The 23,568-nt window shown below is 38.9% G+C and overlaps 1 protein-coding gene across 1 annotated transcript in view; it reads right to left on the bottom strand.

Moving 5' to 3' along the window:
* LOC148538322 (dynein axonemal heavy chain 3-like) overlaps positions 1 to 23,568 on the bottom strand; it is a 1,025,530-nt gene that overhangs the window by 236,633 nt on the left and 765,329 nt on the right. The window contains exon 44 of the mRNA XM_088455384.1: positions 819 to 983. Coding sequence (XP_088311510.1) covers positions 819 to 983 — 165 coding nt within the window. The remainder of the gene's footprint in view (positions 1 to 818; positions 984 to 23,568) is intronic.

Raw genomic sequence — 23,568 nt, 5'->3', positions numbered from 1 at the left:
ATGCAAGACAGGCATGAGACACTCTCTGATGAGGATATTAAAAAACCCTGTAATATATGGACGACACTGAAATAAAGGCTGATATTCTGTGACGGATAATCAACAAAAATTGACACTCCAATGAGAGATCTGCTTTCAGCCAGGGATCTTAGTAATCAAACTGTCATTCTTCAGACAGCAAACAAAGAACTTTGCCAGATAAATAACATAAACGATCCCCTGGGAACATAACCATACATTATTTTGGCATCCACGCACAGCATGGCATATATTATTTTTATTAACTCTTTAGTTGTAATATACATTTGGTTAAGATCTATTAGAAAAATGAAATACATAGTGATAACACTATTGTAAGAAATTAATTGTAGGTTAAGTGCAGAAAATTTCAACAAAGCATTAGTAGAATTATATAAACATATATTTTTATTTAACCACCTATAAATCTGAATAGCTAATCATCTGCTTCATTGTTTTATAAGCGGATAGACAGACAGATAGAATTTTGATCATCATTGTAACTATGCAAATTAAATATGATTACACTACATATTGATAATAGATTGGAAAATACTCTATTTTAAATAGAGTTTGTGCCTCTGATAATATAAATAGATGGTGTGTATCTTATATATGCACTTTACACTGAACATGGACTGACAATAAGAAAACTATCCAAGCATGTATAAATAAATAAGGTAAAAAGAACCCAGCTGTTCTTATATTGTATTAACATTCATCTCACTGTGCTTTGCCTATACAAATTTAACAAGATAAAAGTTTGATGGCTATGCAGAATCTTAGGACACAATCGTTACCTTGGCAACCTTGTCATAGACTTCAATGGCCCTGACCCAGCTACAAAGCCCTTCACAAGCTGAAGACACATTCTTAATGACAGCTGGCTGGAACTCCGGATTGCTGATAAAATCTCTTCTTATCTGGGCAATAACCTTTGATGGAATTTTGTCTTTATCAAATTCCTAAGAAATAAAATAACAGTAATTAATGACAAATTCAGAATGTTTTCCTAATAAAATCATAAACGCATGAAGCCTTTTTGTCCCAATTAGACAAATGAGTAATGCACAAAAGTGTTAAGGCTAAAGGTAACTATACAGTTCACACTACAGTGTTGTGTAAGAAAACTGAACTATTTACATTAGCACTGATGCCTTTCTCACAGTAAAAGGAAGAACGCCTTGCACAGGAAGGAAAAGACAGATGATTTATTTATTTATTAATTCCCTACATTATGCTGCCCCCAAATACTGCTACCTGAGATAACATCCTTGGTTATCTCCAACCTCTCTGCAAACTTACATCCTTAACCACTCTTATTGTTGTCTTCTTTATTTTACATTTCTACAACTTTTACTAAGTACTGTATATTGTGTAATATTCTGATTATTTTTTTGCAGCCTTGGAGTCAGCTCTCTCTTCATTGGATACAAACATATCCTGAGACCAACTTTGTATCGTATTTCAGGCCAAAACTATGAAACAGACACAAGAAAACAAATACAAACAAGAATTTTGGTAAAAGTTGCTGTAGGACATGTACAATCCCTTGAGTTAAGGTTATTTGAAAGTGGAAATCCCCTTTGAGCTAAGCCTTTTAATGACAGCTCAACTCTGGTAAAAATATGTGCTCTGCAATTAAAATACTGTAAAATGAATGCAGATATATTTTACTGAATCAAGTCAGTAGTAAGACATTAGTTACCATGGTGATGTGCCCACCAATTCACCGAGCTTTCATTTTATTTTTACTCTTAACTGTAGAGTCACATTGGCATGTGAGAATAACACATATTGTTGCTTAGCATTTGTGGCAGTCTGAAGCCAGAGTTGTGACACATTAAAGTAACTGGGAAAACCTGTCGTACAAGCAGCACACCTGGGCGCTTTAGTTATTAGTGTAAGGTAAAGGGTGAATGGGACAGGGAAGACAGGAGAAGCATGTAACATAATGGCACACCTCTATTTTTAGGATACTTTGATGTCTGAAAAAACTGCAAGCAACATGGTCAAATCCCAACTTTGCCATGAGCATAGCTAGCCTGTACAGATTAACAGTGGGTAATAATATTGTAGCACACATATCACATGGGGTAGGGGAACACACACACATAGGCCAATAACGTCTGTGGCCAGACAGATTTTCAAATATGTATGAAAGTGATTTGATCTATTTTGATTGGCTCATGCTCAGGTATCACACTCAACAATATTGCAGAGCGCCTGCCAAGCCTTAAAGGCACAAATGAGCATTAGCTGAGATAACCCCACAAGTTATCACTGTCTTAAAGGGACACTAAAATACTAGTTGAAAAATTTAAGACGCAATTGCAAATGCAATGTCATGACAACGTATTTCTTTTTTATATTTCCTTTATCTACATTATATTATCATAAAATTTCTATCTACAAGATTCTTTACAGTATATTTCAAAAGGCTTACTGAAGAAAGTATAGTATGACAAGTTGCTATTCTATTCTGTTATTTTAAGGGGAAAACTATCAATATGCAGCTATTAAGGGTGCCAAGAGGGGTGGAGTACTGAGCTCCAGCTTGTTGGAGCGGCCTGGCAGGGGCCCAGGTCCTCGGTCACCCCTTCTTACCTGTCAGCGGCAGTATGCTGGGCTGCAATGAGTCCAGGGAAGCTGCTGCCATGAGGGGGAGCAATCTCACTAATCGCTCCCCCTGGATTTGGCTGAGGGGCGCAAGGTGGGGCCACGCCTCCATGATTAGGCCATGCCCCTTACAGCACCCGGGCCTGTCCATGCTCTCTACGGCCCTGTCTGGCAGCATTAAGAAGAGGCTATTTCACCGGCCAATCCAGGTACCTTCTGCATACTGCATTGGACGGCAGGCTTGGCTTTCCTTATGCACTCTTGAAAGAAAAGAAACAAAATCTCCCCAAAATTGTTTAAAATATATGAAAAAACAATTTTCTCTTTTATCTCCCTGACTATCGTAATCCTGAGATTTTGATAGTGATAAGAGGATTGCAGTGGCATAAGTATCGCCATCTTTCTTAAATAGCCGCTATCACTATAGACAGCCTGTGATAACTTTAGTTGAAGCATGCCATTGTAAAGTGGGAAGAAGCCATACAATATATCCACTGAAACACCTGTTTTTAACATATTTAGGGCTTATGTTTCTATGAAAAATAGACCCCTTAGTCTTGAATATAAACCAACTTGAATTTTAGCTTTTGTGGTCCCTTGCCTACTCCTTCTAAAAGAAAAAAAGTCTTTCTTACCCATTAAATAAATAGTTGTAGCCTTACAGACACCAAAACTACTGAGGAGCTCTTGGAAGCCTTCAATGTTCAAGTATTTGCTGTAATGAAAATGATGAACAGCCGCTGTGGTCCAGGGCCGTAACAGAATGATAATGCACCCTGTGCTGGCAAATCCCTCTGGACCTGTGACATCATGATGTCACAATGAGGGGCAAGGCTGCATGGACCAGGAGACACATTGAGTCTGCGGTAGCAGAAATTGGGCATCCCAAGGATGCTCCAGGTGGCTTGCCACTGGAATTAGACAGAAGTTATGGTCCTGCTGTGGTCTATAACAGGGGGAGCCTCTCAGAATGCATAACGCTTTTATAGGGTGAAGAGCAAGTTTGTTTTTTTTTACTTAGAGACACAGACAGAACTGAAAAGTTATCCCCGACACAGTCCTAAACAAGTTTCAAAAATAAATAAGCACAACATTGCCAATCACCTTAGTTGTATATGTCAATAAATAATGTTCAGTTAAACCATTTGATATTACATATTATGTTTTTTTAGAAGTCATGGAAAAAGGCGCCTTGATCAGAGATAATATACAAGATCAAGCATCAAATATTTTCGCTCGTTAACTAAACTGCAATATGAGGAAAAAACTGTACTACATAAGTAAACATGTTAAAATATTAAGCAGGCTCTGGAACGGTTTGACATTATTCCGCCTGTCACATTCTCCCAAAGCTTAAAAAATTCAAGTTTCAAGCAAAGTGTTGGAGTGAAAAGAGTTAGAGAGCATTGATGTTTAAGTTAGAGGAAGACAAGATGTCACCTAAAAAGATAAGAAAAAGATATAGCAAACCCCAACACTCTTTCATCTTACAAACTCTGCTGACTGAAAGAGAAACCACAGAATTTATTCTACAAATCCACCGTTTGAGAATAAAATACAATCCATCTTCTTATAGTGGGAGAAAGATTTGTTAGTTAAAATGTAAAGAAACAATATTAATATACAGACAGATAAAACGACCTCAGTTTTATGTGACAATAAAAAGTGAAAAAAAATCCACTTATACTTTAAGTATAAGAATTAGAATTCCAAAAATAAACATGATCTAAGAGGGAGATGCACGGGGAGATCTATGCCAGTTTGTGTAGTTTATAATCCAGGTTAGTCAAGAGAGGGGCGGGCCCATGTGCAGACTCTGTGTGGGCCCCCTCCAATCTGTGGTGTAGTAGAGTCTACTGGGCATGCTCAGGTCTTCGGTAACATGGCACCTGCACCATGGTCCCAGATGCGCAAATCTTCGGGAAAATGACTGTCAAACTATTTTCCCGGTGATTTGTGCTGCTGCGGCACTGATGTGGACTCCAGAGAACAAAGTACTAAACATGGGTGCAGGGTGTGTGGGGTGACTCCAGGGCCCATGTGACTGCAAACTCCACACCCATTATAGATACACCAATGGTATAAACCCTAAAATTGCTCTATGCAGAAAAGAGGCTACAAACACATAGCAGATTTCTGTAAATCTGACATTTCCACCAGCATGTGCCTGGGGTGGCATGGCAGGGGAGAGGAGGGCAAACTAACACAGGCTGATTAAAGTAAGGACATGTTCACATAATTGTAAACAGACGGAGACTGACACAAAGATACATATATGCATGTCTGTATTATTATATAAATCTGTCCATAGACAGGGGCGTATTAAGTGAGGAGGCGGCCCTTGTGCAGACTCTGTCCCGGGCCTCTCTAGCCAGTGGCACAAGTGAGTAGACTCTGGCACTGTGATCAACAGGAAATTAGCCACTGCGCCATTTTCCTGGTGGTTTGTGCAGCACTGCAAACCCTGCACCCATTTAGAAAAGCCACTTCCTAGAGTTATAAAATACCAAGTATGATAACAGTCACCAGCAAAAAGGAACTTCTGGTGATGTGTGGATTGTGAATGCACTGCTTTGTTGCTCGCACATAAACTATTTTGTATGTGTTTTAGCATATTTTAGTATATTTTTTCTGACACAAAATTGGGGCAGAATGTACAATCATCAGTAATGCGGTCAAACCCCCGATAATCCCATTTTCATGTATTTGAATGCATTTCTAATATGCACCAAGCTTTGGAAAACAAAGCTTTCCATGGCTTGGACCCGATGGGTAACGCCATCTTTAGATGGCATTATCCAATAGAAGCCTATGGGCTTCTTTCTGCAAAGTGCTGTGAGAGGAATTCAATCAATTCCTTCCGAGCACCCCCAGCGGCATGTGCGTCATTCTGCACATACGCAGAGGGAATTTGGGTCATAAACCCGGAATTCCCTCTCTTGCAAAGGACAGCTTTTATCGGGACAGCTGTCCTATGCAATGTTCTTAATGCATATCAGCATCGAATGCAAAATACGGTGCTTGATGCATCCTGCCCGAAGTGTTGTACCTGCTGCATTAGAGAGATGTTTTTAAGTCCTTTAGAAGCCTAATAGTGAGTCATATTTTGGAAAACAAATGGTCAAAAACACTGGTTTATGTGACATATGCTGTACGTAAATGTAGCCCACATGGCACTGCTGCAGATAGTGGGTGGGAGGCATGACACATCACATTCAGGATGCAATGTATCCTGCCACCCTTCACATGAATGTCGTGGTTGGTAATGCTGATATGCATGAAAAACTTCACAAAGGACTGCGGTAAGAGCGGTCCTTTGCGAATGAGGGACTTCCGGGTCTACGACCCAGATCCCCTCTGGCATCCTTCTGCGTATGCACAGATGGACGCATGCGTCGTGGGGGGGAGGGATCCAATCGATTAGATCCCTCTCACAGCACTCTCAGAATATAAGCCCATAGGCTTCTATAGGGTAACGCCATCAGGAGATGGCTTTACCCACCGCAACCAAGCCCCGGAGTGCATCGCATTCCAGGCTTGGTGCATATGAGAAACATGGTCAAACCACATTTTGGGGGTTTGACCGCATTTCTCCCTTTGCTGCATCCAGCCCAGACACACAACTTGTGATACCGTAGTTGCCAACATGCATATGCATTAGGTTTCTAATATTTATTAATGTATTACTATTATATGGTGCTTTAGTTTACATCTGATATGACTACATGGTTTTGTCAGTTTCATTTCTAAGTCAAATGTCATTGCATTTTGCATATGAACAAGAAATGATAATTAAACAAAGGTGAAGTGATGTGATGAACAAAATAAAGTGGGGGAAAATAGGGGGAGGAAACGTCACAATAGTTCCAATATATTGGCATCAGTATTATGAGATATTTTTTTATAAAAATGCTATTTGAGATTAGGTTTAAAAATAAAGTCATTTGTGTGGATTAATTGCAATAACTTTGATTTCTTAAAGACTCAAGGTACCATGCAGTACAAAGCTGTTAATCATACCTACTTTTCCTTAAAGCCATTAAAACTAACTTGTGAAGAATTTTTTTGGTCTTTCATATTTGTAACATTAGACCCCACGGTGAAATGTAAGATATCATAAGCACAAAGGCACAACAAAGACAATAAAATAGCAAAAGGAGCAATACATGAAAGAGACACAAAAAAGGGAAATATTAAAGCAAGTAGAACAAAGCTGCCGATACTTTAAAAGATTTTGTAACTAATAAACTAGCGTTAATACAGCTCTTAATGTAGTGGATATGCTCAAATATTATAAATAAATGCCAATAAGTTGAACCAGCTAAACTGTAATTTACATATATAATTCATTAAATAACTGGTCAACCTACAGCATTCCTCACAACATAAAAGGGTTAATTAAATAGTAAAAAACTTTCTAAAATGTTTAAATAACCCAAATGCTCCTCCTTGATAATCCACTACAACCAAATATTGTTTGCTCAGTAATATACAAGCAAAAGGATGTAACTGCGTACATCAACACATGACCATAGTAAATGGTTCCTAAGTAAACCAGCCACTCACACATACAGTATATCCAAGCTGCTAAGGGCTCAGGCTAAGTGGCTGGAAATGCAATGTATATGGCCTCTTCAACTGCAATCCCGCATATTTAATTGAAAACTTTGTTGAGACCTCTTGTCTATGACTGTATTGAATGGTGTAGTAAGAACCACAGAAAAAATAAAAAAAAAAGATTCCCTCCAGCTCACTGCAGCAATATCAACAAAATAATACTTAAATCCTACATGATAATAGAGATTCAGAGGTATTAGTTACATACATTTGCACATCTATGAATAAGCGCTAGGCCATCGTCAAGGCTCCTCTATACTGGCATCTCTAAAATTAAGGGGTTCACGTCCGAGAAGCAAGGTGCCCCAAAAAATTCCAGCCAAGGACCATCCCCAGGGCATCACACAAAAAGGGGAAAAAAGGTGATAGTGAAGTGTAAAGAATAGATGTGTAAAGATAAAACAATAAGTGCTTCTCGGACGTGAACCCCTTAATGTTAGATTCAAATGTGGTTGCTATTTAGATGTTTACACAGTTGAGCGATTACCAGTGGACTGCGCATACGTCTTAGACGCAATGCACACATGCGGCAATTGAATTGCGATCAAATGTGACTACGGTTGCAGTGAGGATTTATTTGCAAGTAATTGACAGATGAGGGCTGTTTTGTGGGAGGTAACAGGAAGGGGCAGCAAACTAGCGGGCTTGTTTTGACTGTTTTCTGGGCATGTATCTGCTTTCATCTGCGATCCTGTATGCAGAAAATATGGTGGCAGCGTCTCCATTCTGCGTGACAATAGGGTTACTTAGATTGTCGATTATCAAAGGATCTGTGACCACCACTGCTTGTTTGTAAGCAGTTGCTTGGATCTGCGAGGATGCTGGTGGGAATCTCAATACATTTCCAGGTGGATGTAGCATTAGCATATTTTCGCACAGCAGCTGCTATTGCATAAGTGTATACATCTGAATCAGGCCCACCGAGCAGAGTAAGGTATGACTCTGTGAAACAGATTTAAGATATCAGGTGTTGGAAAAAAAAGCGTGTAAGGTATTGCAACCCAGCAAACATCGTATGCAGTCTTTTGGTTCAAACCACGGTAATTGTAAGAGCTTTAGCACAAAGGTGCATAATGCATTTCGAGAAAACATCATCAAATTAAGGTAGTAAAAGTTGATCCTGAAATGCGATAAAACCAACCTGGTTTTGCCCTTTAAATTATTGCGGCTTTAAAAATATGGGCTAATCATGCAAATGCTTCTCCTAGTTTGCACAGTTCTCTTCTTTTGGGGTTCAGGATTTGCAGTTTCCTCCTGACTGATCCCGTCCCTCCCTATCCTTTTAAATTTTCTTCCTCACCCCTGCAGCAACCAGTGAAGATTTCAACTGATTTCTATTGTACTGTATGTATTTACAGAAAGGTTTCTGCATGCAATGTAAAAAGAAGTCCAATGACGCAGCACTTTAAGTCATAACCATTATTGTCACACATTATATACAGTGCGTCCTAGGGAATCACTATTTGGATTGTAAATTAGCCAATGTCATTGCTATGTTGAATAATACTTCATATTATACTACTATTATATTATTAATATAATTATGCTTAATTAAATTCATTATTGCAGTACATTATCCCCATGTATATTTTGGTATGCACAACTAATGAAATTATAATGAAGGGTTATAATTGTGGATGAAATATACAAATTAAAAGTAGGGTATATTAACAATTTGCCTGACTAGTAACATTAACAAATTATGGTCTGCCTGAAGGATTCACATGCCAATGGTAAATTATCACAAACATGACAGAATACTATTATTTTTTCAACAATAAATGTTCAAATATTGTATATGTATTGCTAGACATTTCAAGTTTAGTATGGCAATGGCTATAGGCTGAATATTGTTTGGCAAGCTATACAAGAGGGACAGTAGGTGGCACTATTTCTGGAGGTATCACTTTCTAGTCTTTCTTTTGGGAAAGTACACTCTTTCATACCATCTTCTTGAAAATTCTCTATTGATGTATGTACAGTCAGGTGCATAAATATTGGGACATTGACAGAATTTTCATATTTTGGCCTCTATTCACCACCACAATGGCTTTGAAATTAAACAAACAAGATGTGCTTTAACTGCAGACTTTCAGATTTAATTTGAGGGTAATTACATCCAAATCAGGTGAACGGTGTAGGAATTACAACGGCCAAAAGTAATGAGACAAACTAACAATCCTAAATCTAATTTTCACTTTTTAATACTTTGTTGCAAATCCTTTGCAGGCAATTACAGCCTGAAGTCTGGGATGCATAGACATCACCAGATGCTGGGTTTCATCCCTGGTGATGCTCTGCCAGGCCTCTACTGCAAATGTCATCAGTTCCTGCTTGTTCTTGGGGCATTTTCCCTTCAGTTTTGTCTTCATCAAGTGAAATGCATGCTCAGTCGGATTCAGGTCAGGGGATTGACTTGGCCATTGCATAACATTCCACTTTTTAGCCTTAAAAAACTCTTTGTTTGCTTTTGCAGTATGCTTTGGTTCCATCTGCACTGTGAAGCACCATCCAATGAGTTCTGAAGCATTTGACTGAATATGAGCATATAATATTGCCCGAAACATTTCAGAATTCATTCTGCTGCTTTTGGCAGCAGTCACATCATCAATAAATACAAGGGAACTAGTTCCATTGTCAGCCATACATGCCCATGCCATGACACTACCACCACCATGCTTCACTGATGAGGTGGTATGTTTTGGATCATGAGCAGTTCCTTTCCTTCTCCATACACTTTTCACCCATCACTCTGGTACAAGTTGATCTTTGTCTCATCTGTCAATAGGATGTTGTTCCAGAACTGTAATGGCTTTTTTAGATGTTGTTTGGCAAACTCTAATCTGGTCTTAGTGTTTTTGAGGCTCACCAATGGTTTACATCTTGTGATGAACCCTCTATATTCACTCTTGTGAAGTCTTTTCTTGATTGTTGACTTTGCAACATATACACCTACCTCCTGGAGACTGTTCTTGATTTGGCCAACTGTTGTGAAGGGGTTTTTCTTCACCAGGGAAATAATTCTTCTGTCATCCACCACAGTTGTTTTCCGTGGTCTTCCGGGTCTTTTGGTGTTGCTGAGCTCTCCGATGCGTTATTTCTTTTTAAGAATGTTCCAAACAGTTGATTTGGCCACACCGAATGTTTTTGCTATCTCTCTTATGGGTTTGTTTTGATTTTTCAGCCTAATGATGCTTCACTGATAGTGACAGCTCTTTGGATCTCATATTGAGAGTTGACAGCAACTGATTCCAAATGCAAATGTCACACCTAGAATCAACTCCAGACCTTTTACCTGCTTAATTGATAATGAAATAACGAGGGAATAGCCCACACCTGTCCATTATATAGCTGTTGAGTTGATAGTCCCATTACTTTTGGCCCCTTAAAAAGTGGGAGGCACATATAGAAACTGTTGTAATTCCTACACCGTTCACCTGATTTGGATGTAATTACCCTTAAATTAAATCTGAAAGTCTGCAGTTAAAACACATCTTGTTTGTTTCATTTCAAAGCCATTGTGGTTCTGAATAGAGGCCAAAATATGAAAAATCGGTAAATGTCCCAATATTTATGCACCTGACTGTATATAGGCCCTCATTCAGAGCCGTACGCTCTGAGCAGAGCGCACGCTCTGAATGAGGGCCGCCCTCCATAAAAATGGAGCGTCCTCCTGGACGCTCGTATAGCTGTGGGTCACCACCCACAGCCTATACGAAAGTGCAGTTTGATGGCCGCGATGGTCGTGACCATCGCGACCATCGAAACTGCGAGCCAGAGCCTGTGGTTGAGGTTTTCAACCGCAAGCCCCGGAGTGATTTTGGCTCTATCAGAGCCAAAATCACTCCCACTGACATCACTAGTGATGTCAGTGGGCCGGCTTCTGACGGGAGGCGTTCCCGTGGGAACGCCCCCATCAGGGAGGCATGCCCCCGGCACGCCCACCAAAGGGGGCGTGCTGTCAACCAACATCGACAGCACGCCCCCTTTGATCAGACACAACGAGCGAAGGAAAGTCCTTAGCTCGTCGCGTCTGGCGCATGCGCACGACGGAGCTCCCGCCGTCGTGCGCATGCGCAGAGCACAACATCGACCCACTTGCGAGCGGACAGCCGCTTGCGAGTGGGTCTGAATCAGGCCCATAGTTTTAAATGTACTGGTCACAGTAAATATTCTCCCCCAATATTTCCTTTTGTTTTAATGCCTGTGCAAATAAGCCTATTCTGCAAATGTTTATGTAGCCATAAACTTCAGAACAGGACAATACAAGCAAACTTCCAATGAAATCTTCAAAAGTTTATGTGAGTAATTCAACACTATATCTCAAAGGGAGTAAACTAGGAAAAATAAAACAAGAGCACAGGGTAAACTATCTGCTGCTAAACTGAATAATCACAAATATAGATGTGAAATGTTATGATTATGGTGCTACCAATTAGAGATGACTTATTACTTACTTGTACTACGGACATACCAAAGGTTAATAACCAAGAATAGTATAAGACAGAAAGGCTAGAGCAACCATATTAGTTGAAGATGCTTATCTAATGGCCTTCAAAGTTGCAGATAAAATGTTACACAGTAGGGAAACTAGAGCATGTTTCAGATGCAATAAACAGGGACACTTGAGGAAAGATTTTTTTTTCTAAATACAGTATAAAGCAGAGCAACAGAGACAATTTCCAAAAGGGTCCAAGCAGAAAATTAAAACACAACTCACTGATGCATCCACAAATCAGTAAAATAGAATGTTTAAAGCAATTGAACATCACCTACCCCATAATTGGTGTATACATTCAGGAGTAAAGCAACTAGTTACATGTCAAGTGATAGAAACTATTTTACAGAACTTGATCTGTGTCACAAAGAGATAATCTATCTTGTACATAGAAGGATTGTCACCACTGAAGGAACTGGGCGTAGTGTGGCAATATCAGTAAACTATGGGCTGTATGTTTCTAGCTTAAAATGTAGGCTCTTGTCTGTAAAGTGCATGGTGGCTGAAGTACTCACCATCAAATTCCAAAAATATATTATCTTGAATGGAAGAATACTTGTAGCGAGAGCCAAAGCGAATGAACACGTCTATCGTCTCTATACCACAAGGAACAGTTGAGACTAAGTACACACTGACATGATAACTGCATTTATATATGCCAAGCCATATACTGTATATGGCATGGTCTGAGGCAAAGGTACCAGTAAACCATATAGGACTTGCAAAAGTGGGACCTAAGAAAGCATTTCGTATTATCAGCATGTCCAGCAACTATGAAGTATGATTGTTGCACAAAAGCTAAAGCCACAAGAGCACTGATATCTAAAATAAGCAGTAGCACAGGGTCAAGACCATGGGACCTCATACACAGATGCATGTGTGGTCCAATTGAATTAGCCAGACTAGGGGGCAGATTTATTAAAGCTTCTTAAAATGAAAAGTGGTAGTGTTACCCATAGCAACCAATCAGATAAAAACTTGAATTTCTCTATTGCATCCTAGAAAATGATATAGTGAATCTGGTAACACCTCCATTTATCTGTTTTAGAAGCTTTAGTAAATCAACTGTACTCCGTGGAGGCAACATATACATAGTGACTTTTACAGATGATTATTCAAGGTAAACTGTCACTCATTTATTCAAGAGAACAAAAATGAAGTATTGGACAAATCACAGGACTATGTAACATTGACAAGTAACAAGTTTCATTGTGACTTTTGTTGACAGATCATGGAAGGGCCCCACCAGACTTAGGTATGGAGAAGATATCTAATATTAAACTACCATCAACATATCCTCAGAACAAATAAATAAGTTCAGTATTAGGTCATCTACCCGCGTTGCCCTTTAAATTATCGCTGCTTTAAAAACATGGGTTAAGTTACGGGAATTGTGCAGGCTGTTAAATAAGTGTAAGTTTTCAAATATTTTTTCCAATGTCGTAGATCACTCCATAAATTGCACAAATTCAATTAGTTTACTTGTACAAACATACTGTGAAGACATGTCTCATTTTTCTGAAAGATTAGCTAAAAGTAGCTGAAAAGGAAATAAAGTATATGCAAATAAACCAGGACAGTCACAGCACTGCCAGGAGTGAGAAAAGCCAAACGGTAAATACAAGTGTAACACAGATGGCAAAGTTGATCAGTATACAGGGCCTGATTCAGAGATGGATGTTATTGCCCAGTTACACAGAAGCGTCTGTAGAATACCTTCCAACAAAATATAAGTACAGCAGGAGATGTCTTGAGGAATTAGACACCTCTGTGCTGCATCTTAGAGATACAATTGCAGCGGCTGTAGATGTCTCGTATCACAATCAGTCGTGATGGTTGCCCCTTTGATCAGACTGTGTAAGCTGAAGCTTACCTCAGTCTGGCTGGTGCTTAGTCACTTACAAGGCCAGGACATCTGCATCCACCAACACAGTCCCTAGTCTTGTCCCTCCCGTAAAACATTTATCCTATAATATTTCTATGTGTGTTGATGCTTAAATAAATAAGTATATTCTGAAACATGCTAGTCACAAATTCATTCAGTCATTCCTGTACTCTGATGGAAAAAAATAATAGGCCGAGTGAGGATGAAGAGATGGTTCATATTACAATGCAGCAGTGGCGTACTGTATGAAGCTATTGCACCTGACACAAGAAACCACTACATGTGGAAGAGTTTTGAGGAGGGTGATTGACTTCCATGGGGCTTGTGTGGGAATTTAATAAACAAAACTCAGCAGCATGAATGGCAAGAAATAGTTTCACCACCAACTTTTAGAGAGAAAATGTGTAACAAAAGCAAGCCTTATGACTTTTGTTTGGAAGTACAAATTAAGCTGTATACCCAATTTGTATATTTAAACTAGAGATGTGTGGGCCTGGATTTCTGAGATCCAAACACATCCGAATTTAGGGGTTCTGATTCTGAGTAGAACCAAGTCAAGGTTTGGATTCAGATTCACTTTTGTAACCCTGTTCGAACAGTCTAGGGTTCGGATTTGTTGCCAGTTCGGAACTCGGATTAAAATACCAAACTCAGGTTTTGGATTTGGACATTTTAGCTGTTTCTATTGATTTTTATAAATTTTTATCCAAATCCAAAACCAAAGCCAAAACACTTTGAGGGTGGTTTTGCAAACCAAAACTTGAAGATGAATTCAGGTCCAAAACCAAAACACGAGGTCCACGCACATATTTAATTTAAACATATGTTTATAACATCTCTTTCCTGCAAAACTTATATACTGTGTAGAGGAAGATTTTGGTGGAGTTTGTCAGTTAAACATATATTGCAATATGTGGAACTAACATTTTTTGTTTTTACATAGATAACACCTTGAAAGGTTCATGGTGTATCTGGTAAGTACAATTCTCTATGTATTTTTGTTTATGCAATGTGGTCACATTCAGATATAGTAGTGAACTGAATAATAGGAAAAATGAGTGATAGCCCGGGCGCCAGTGAACTGAATAATGCCTTTGGTTTCATTTTTGTGTGGTGGTCCTACTATCTTTGCACCCCAATTTTAGGTTGTTAGGCTCTCTAAGTGTCTAATAGCTGCTACAGTATGCATGGGAAAGGTGTTATCTTTACAAGCCTGTGTGCAGATGAGCCTCAATCCAGTTAAAAAGCATAACTCAAGTCTAAAATCTTTATGATAGCTAGTGTAGAAAAGAGAATAACAATTGTCACGCTTAGATAGCAACTTTGTAAATTCATTGAATGCTATTGTCTCATGGAGGTCCTCTGGATGCACAGTCTGAAGTCTGAACATATAGAAGGTCTTTCATGAACAAAACATCAGATTATAGCTATCATTTCTCTGCTGCATTCTAGAAAATTATAGACAGAATCTGATTGGTTGATATGGGCAACACCACTTGTCTGTTTTAGAGCTTTAGTAAATCTAACCCTAAAGGTGCATACACACACAATGATTTTATGAACGATTATCGATAACAATATCGTTTATCGTTCAATCTTTGAAGAAATCGTTCACTTTCTGAGTTAAAATGATGAATGATTATCGTTCAAGCGCGTTCACGTTTGTAGTTTGTAGTTCAGTCAGACGGACCAACTCAACGATTTTCAGTAAGGGAATATGCAAAAATCGTTTGTAGTTCAAAAAAATCATTAATTACATTTAGTAAATTAATGATTTTAGTAAACGATTTTCGTTCATTTTTCCCTTGAAAAAATGAATGAAAATCGTTTCCTAAAATCGTTCATTTACTAAATCGTTGTGTGTGTATGCACCATTAGAGGTGAATTCAATTAACTGCGATAACACATTAACAAGGAGAAATAATTCAATTATAACATGCGTGAATTCTCCATACATAAGAGTTAACACATCTTTTTTTTCGGGACCTCCTGAGCAGGTGAAAAGTTGGGAAAAATCCCTATATTAAGGTACAAATTTGGGAAATTGGTTCAGAACCACTGGGACATCTTCCTTAATGATTAATTAGGCACTTAGAAGTTTTTAATTAGCTTAATTTGGCCAATATTGATGCAGAATTTTTGGGATGAAATTCTGCAAAATGCAGAATAATGGGTTACAAGATGTAGGACTGGTATAAGGGGGTGCTGTATGAATGGGACAGAACTTTTTAAGTTTGCAGGTGGTAGTTACAGGTGTTTCTTTAACACATGTTTAAAAGTGGCTTAAAATGATACAAGTATCTCTTTACAGGCATTTTATGCACCCCCAAATTTATCTAGAGCATTTACTTTGCAGTAAAACATATGATTTCTATCATTTTTTCAGTTTTTAAAAAATGCATATAACAGCCACTTAACACATTTTAAGACCCCTAAATACTTTGTTTTTGGCCACTTACAGACATCTATACTGTTATCCAATATTAGTTTGCATTTTTCGGGGGTACAGGCTGATCTTAACGCAGGTATTACCAACAAGAATTACCCTGTGAACGGCAGAATAAGCATTTTCTAATTGAATTACGTGTTAAACGGGAGCGCGCATAGACATGTTAAGTGAAATTACCGTCTGATATGTCCATTAAATTAACATGCAATAACAAAAATTTTATCAAGGCTTTTATAGAGGCTAACTGAATTCTATTGAATTTGGCCCTTAGTCTCACCAAACATGATACTGGGAACAAGAATCTGTGGCATTGGTGCAAGATGTTATTATTACTTTGAATGTCACAACATGTATACAGATTCCCAATTATGAATGATAATTTGCTTTTATCGTATTTACTGAAAACCAGTTAAACTTATTCTATATTTATCACAGATGGACTTGATGCATAATTTTTAGTATATGAGCAGAAACATACAAAGTGTCATGGCATTAGGTTAACAAAATTATTATGCACTCACATTTTTCATTTTAATTCATTTTCTAGGAATTGACTAATGCATCTACAAAAGGCATTTGCTGGAAAAATGGTAGATGATGCTAGTAGACAAATAAGTGTGTAATGTACATGTCTATGGCAGCACCTAAATGACACTTTCTGTCTCTTATAAAGGGAAACACTTTACCAAGAAAAGAGCTTTTGTCATCATGATGTTCAGAAACGTTTCCATTATACTATGTTCCATTATAAAATGTTCCTGTATGTCTGATGCACTATTACCTGATGATTACTGTTATTTGCTATTGGGTTAGGTACTATAAATGGCTTTACAAGTTATTTGGGAAACTCTCCATTTTGTTATCATTATTGGGTGCTACAGTTTGGTAACATAAATAAATAAATAAATAAATGTGTTAACAGGATAAAAAAGTGGAATAACCGCACAATATTAATTACCATTGTGATATCAGCTGTTTCTGTGCTGATATTGGGTATGATTCTGAGGTGGGAGTAAAGCAAAAGAAAAAAGAGGAAGCAACTTTGCACCTGGACAAATCATGTTGCAAAGCTAGAGGTGCAAATACATTTATAGCTTTTGCATGCAGAGTAAATTCTGGCTGCTTTTGCATGCAGCTCACCAATACAGGACAATAGGTAGTAAAAATTCAGACAGTCAAAACTTAGTCAATCAAAACATTGACACCTTAATGTTGACATGGGCAGAAAGTCGACAACCAAAAGGCTGACAAGGACAAAAGGACGACATGATCATAATGTCGACAGTCAAAATGATAACAGGGTCAAAAGGTCGGTAGTGAAAAGAATGTCAACAGTCAAAATGTCGATAGCCATAATGTCGACAGGATCAAATTGCCTACAGTCAAAATATAGACACATCATAAGGTTCACAACCAAAATGTATACACAGTTAAATGTCGATAGTCAAAATGCTGACATAGCTAAAATTAGAACTAGTGGTGAGCCTGTCATGTCAGACTGATTGTAATTAGCAACTCAGATGATACTACCCTCCATTATAAATCCATTGCATGCATTGTAATGAAACTCCTGGAAAATTGCATGTGTAGTTCCACAGCAGTATATCTAATTGCTGTGGCCATATTTGCTGCGGACACGAAACCTCATCACAGTATTGCTGCTATTAGGGCCTGCTCAAACTATGGCAGGGCATGCTGGCATGTGTAGTTCCACAGCAGCATACATTAATTGCCACAGCTGCTAATCCCCTTCATAGTAGCGCTACATAAATGACAATTACAGCCGCAGCAATTAGTGTATGCTGCTATGGAGCTACACATGACAGCATATCCTGTCCCAACAGTTTCATTGCAATTAGCATTACAATGGAGAGTAATATCATATGAGTTGCTAATTGCAATGAGTCTGACAGGCTCACTATGTTTCAGACTGAGCTTCTTTTTCAGTCTGAAGTAATAGCGAGATTTTGTGAAATTTGGGTGATACAGATGACCTGAAGGGAAGTTGAATGCATGCCTGAATAGCATATATATTACATGTTTTCACACTGCACATGGTCAGGAACAGAACATAGGGAAGTAGGGGTGATGCAGAGCCCTACAGGTTTCTATTGCATCTACACTTACCACTGAAGAGGCTTAACTGGGTTTTAACAGAGTGTTCTCAAGTACTGTAGGCAAAACTCACTGAGGGCATGCCGACTGCAGGCTATGCAGAATTGGACAAACGCATAAATATTAAATACACCTGTTTCCAGGAGTATCACTTGCACCAACTATTAGCTGGTGCAAATGTGCAATGATGATGATACATGGCAAACCAAGCGTATGGATAGCGGGTTTGTGCACTGCAAGATGCATACAGATCTGCATATGGGTGAATGCATATGCATTGTTTTCGATGCACAAAATGCTGGAACCTCTACTTGTTGGTATTTTTTGTTACTGTGCTGGTTGCTCCTGTAGGGAACCACTTGGATAGAGTAGCTATGAGAGACATACCATGCCCAACCAAGCCACTTAGTCTTGGGAAGAGGAATTATAGATGCAAAGCTGAAGTTGATGGGTTGGAGAAAGTACCTTTGTGAGACAATAAGCTGAAGTCTATTTGTTGGAGACAATAGTGTGTGGCAAAGTTGGGTTGATGAACAGGGAAACAAAATATATGACTCTCTTAAGCACCAACAGAGAAATGCAAATCTAAACTCTGCTGGGGCAACAATTGGTAAGATTGAAGACTTTACATACAGCTGAAGTCTGCTAGTTCTGATTGACTTTACCATTAGCATAAATGCTGATACCGCAGGTGAGATCTCTTACTTTTTATAGTCTCCATGTTTAGCAGAATTGCTAAGTCTGGAGAGTAAAGCTGGCCACACATCTAAAGATTATCTGTCCAACCAGCCAACTAGTTGATTGGTTGGAATGAAAATCTGGTAAGGAATAAAATCAGCAATTTGCTCCCAAACTCTGGAAAATGGACCAAAACTGTTGTTTGAACAAATAGTTTAGCTCAAACATTTAATAAACTTGTCTGACCGACCATTTTCATCTGTTTTCTGGCATTTAGGAGCAAATTGCTGATCATCATTTACTCCCATTCCTTACCAGATTTTCATTCCAACCAATCAATAAGTTGGCTGGTTGGATGTAAGTTGGTCTAGTGTGTGGCCAGCTTTAGGGGTAAATTTACTAAGATTTGAGTTTGGTCGAGTTTTTTAGTTTTTAAACTCACTTTGCTTCACCAAAACTCGGATAAGTTCTCCCTTTAACAACTCGCAAATTTACTAAGAAGTGAGTTTAGTTGAAAGTGAGCTTTTCGATGTTGAAGCAGATCGAGTTTTTTCCTCCAAATTGCGAGTTTAGAGGAGAGTTTAGATGAGAGTTTAAGGAGAGTTTAAGGAGAGTTTAGATAAGAGTTTAAATGAGATTACTTACTCGAGATTGCAGTGTTTTCTCTCTGCAAAACTCACCCGAGCAAGCAGCCTGCACATATCAGTGAAATATGTGAAGGCTGCTTGTGTATTGAACCTGAATTTTTTTGTTTAACAGTTAGATAATAAATTACATAGGGTCCCCCCGAAAAGCCTAATCAGCCCTGAACTTGTCAGCCAGTCCTGATCTCTAAAATTACAGGGAACAAAATGAATAGGGTTCCACCGTAATTTAGGAACCAGCACCAGGCTGCAGGGCCAGTCCTGGTTTTAAATATAGGGGGTAAAAAATTGCGTACGGTACCCCCTATATTTAAAACCAGAACCGGACCAAACCGACCGGGATGTAATGACACAGCCTGAAGACTATTTCACCTGGGCTCTGTGGCCAAAGCATTACAACCCCTAGCCGGTCTGACCAAGTCGGGGACCTCAGGGGAGGTGGGAGCCCCCCAAGAAGGGGCCCCCCTTCTCCCAAAACACCAAGCTTGTTCTGAAGCCCGGGGCTCTGACCCGCACCCCTGGAGCATTGGGTACGGGGGTAATAAATGGTTAACTAGTAGTAAACTATTGTATTTTACAGTGGCACTACAGGTGCCAGCATGCCTGCCCTTTGGCACTTGTGGAACTGCAAGTGCCAGCAGAGGGACGGCACCCGTACTACCACTGTAAAATAAGTAGTTAAAAAATGACAGGACACACACACACTGTGACAAGTAAAAGTTTATTACATACACCTACCCACTCACACATACTTACCTGCTGCCAGGTGATCTGTCCACTTGTCTGAGTAGAATCCCATTTGGAGTACCTGCAATAAAGTTCCTATACTCACCTCCTCCATTTACTAAGGTTAGCGCTGCATGTGTGTGACCACCTACAGCACTAACCGGTGTAGGTGGTCACACACGGTGTGTGTCCTGTCAATATTTAACTCTTTATTTTACAGTGGTGGTACGGGTGCCGCCCATCTGCTGGCACTTGTAGCTCCACAAGTGTCAAAAGGTCGGCATGCTGGCACCTGTAGTGCCACTGTAAAATACAAAAGTTTACTACTAGTTAACCATTTATTACCCCCGTACCCAATGCTCCAGGGGTGCGGGGAAGATCCCCGGGCTTCAGAACAAGCTTGGTGTTTTGGGAGAAGGGGGGCCCCTTCTTGGGGGGGCCCAACCTCCCCTGAGATCCTCAGCTTGGTCTGACCGGCTTGGGGTTGTAATGCTTTGACCACAGAGCCCCGGTGAAAGGGTCTCCGGGCTGTTCCATTACTTCCCGGTCGGTTTGGTCTGGTGCTAGTTTTCAATATAGGAGGTAATCTATGCAATTTTTTACCCCCTATATTTAAAACCAGGACTGGCCCTGCAGCCTGGTGCTGGTTCCTAAATTACGGTGGAACCGTATCATTTTGTTCCCCGTAATTTTAGGAACCAGGACTGGCTGGCAAGTCCAGGGCTGGTTATGCTTTAGGAAGGGGGACCCTATGTCATATTTAAAAAAATAAAAACACTTTATAGTAGGTATACAGGCTGAAACATACACAAATCACACTGATCTATGTATGTTTCAGCCAAACTCGCAGCTCAGGAGGTGAGTGTTTAAAACTTTTGTGAGTTGCATCTTTTTCATCTAAAGTACTTTCTAATTTGGCCAATGGTGAGTTTTTTTGAGTTTGCAATCTCATATGAGTTTTAACAGTGAAAAAAGAGAAATCACTTCAAACTCATTCGAGTTTGTCATTAGTAAATTTGCAAGATGAAAAAAATGCCTAAACTCACGTGAGTTTGCAAACTCACGCGAACTCGACCCTTAGTAAATTTACCTCTATGTGTTGACATTGCACTGTCACCTGTCATCCATATCTGGCATTGTGATGGATCCTCACATTATATCAATATTGATGATGAAATTACACCTTTTGTGAGAGCCCCACACAATGTATTAGTGCAGAAATATGGAGACAAAAATTATACAACATGTCTTCCTTTGCTTCTAATGTAGTATTTTTTAGGGAAATATTTATAATCTTGCTTACAAATATTCTAAATTGCTGAAACGTAGCATTGTTCTTATAGTCATGTTTATATGGAGATTACTCTGTGGTGTTAATGGGTTATCAATCTAGAGATAACAGGCTGTCATGTTTATTTCACCCCAATATGCTATTGATATATCTCATTCAAGGAGCTTTCATTTCAGAGAATATACTGTTTTCTGTCATTCTGTTGAAGATTGTATGGTATGGTGGTCTGGAATAGAATTGGGGCTATTTTTATTTATGGTTTGTTTGCTAACATAATTCAGTCAAGTTATCTCCACGTAGTATCTTTGGCATCCAACTATACTGGCACTTACTTGTGCTAGATATTCTTTGGCTTTCTCTGTTACTTTATTCTTGCAGTGAAGCAGGTAGACCATTGTATACAGTGCCTTGACTGATTAATGACAAATGTGAAAAAATACTTATTCCTTCCTGGGATCTTAAGACAGGTTGGCATGTCTCAAGCCAGGACACTGTTCAGCTCCGCTACTCCTGATTTTCTGGATAATATTTCCTTGCCATTTACCTTTCACGCTTCTAGGGCATTTATTATCTAGCAGTGATCAATCTTGATCCTATTAGCAAGCTGATCTTTAACTAGCTTCTTTATTGTTTTGTGTTTGTATGCTGTTAATGTCAGTGCTTCATATGGATACAGTTGATATGTCAGTGGTGTTAATCACTTCTTTGCAATTTAGCTGGTACAATTTATCAGAGTTTTCTTCCCTTGTACAATAGTATGATTTCCTTGTGTGAACATGCAGCTCTAAACCCTCAATTTCTGCAAGATTGCATTGCCTTCAGAGTTTCTTCCACAAGCTTCCCTTTGACATATTCTAATGAAGCTTCTCATCTGGTTGAGCAGCCTAGCATGGTCACAAACATTTCATAGCAGCCTGGGAGATGACTGAATAGTCAACAAAGATACATAGAGTAGCAATCTTTTCTTTTTCCTCCAATACTGCCACCATTTCTAAAGAGATCATTAAAATACAACTCCTTTTAAGCCAACTGCATGGACTCATACGAAGCATAGACTGTTACAAAGGTTTGCACCATTTCATTAAAGAAGTTGGTTGAATCCAAATGGCCAAGTGGAGATGATTACTTTTGCACCTACATGCAAATATGAGATTTTGCTTTGTTAGACAAGATTGATATATCACATTATTGCAGTGCAGGAGGGATATATCGAAGCTTTCACTGCTGTTGTGGGAAGATGAACACTCTTCTTGGGTCTTGTAGTATATATTTTTTATATTACACATATTACAGCTCAATTCTTCTAGGAAAACATATTTCAAGGTACACATGAAAAAATAATGATGATTATTATTATTATAATGCTCCATACATAAATTAATAACATATTACACAGCGCTGTACATTGATGAGATTATGATACCAATAAATTGTGTTTCATGCCTTTGTTATGCCATTTATTTAATCCCCTCTATGTAAAGGATTAAGTAATATGTCAGCACTTTATAAACAAGGCATAACTCTAATAATAGCAATAATGTTTCAGAAGGCAAGAATAGAACATCAAACATAAACTTACAGTTGAAGAGGTGTTGGAGTCACTGATACATACTGTATGTTAATGAACCAACAATCAGCCTTCCACATTAAAGTAGATGTTGGCAGCTGGAAATTTGTAATGAAGATGGTGGTAAAGGCACCTAATTTGGGGTATATGTGCATTTAAACAAAACAGAATAGAAAGGCAAATTTAAAAGTTTAAATTAATGAAAGGGAATTCTTTAAATTACTAGGAGGTTACATTTTCAAGCACTCCAAGACTTTGTCCGAGCTGCTCCTCACCTCTGGAACTCTTTCATTCTCCCTATCAGACTCTCTATCTCTTTTCAAATTTCATACGGGCTCTTAAGACCTATATCTTTATAAAGGCATTCTAGCGCTTATCCTAACCCACTGCTCCATGCTCCTTGTTCACTGTCTCTCACCTTTGTGCTACCTGTGTTACTCCTTTCTGTCTCCCACTCCCCT

This window comes from Taudactylus pleione, unplaced genomic scaffold (genome assembly GCF_031769625.1).
Source record: "Taudactylus pleione unplaced genomic scaffold, aTauple2 ptg000040l, whole genome shotgun sequence".
NCBI lineage: Eukaryota > Metazoa > Chordata > Amphibia > Anura > Myobatrachidae > Taudactylus > Taudactylus pleione.
Note: the sequence above shows the minus strand (reverse complement) of the source record. Positions and strands in the feature narration are given on the sequence as shown.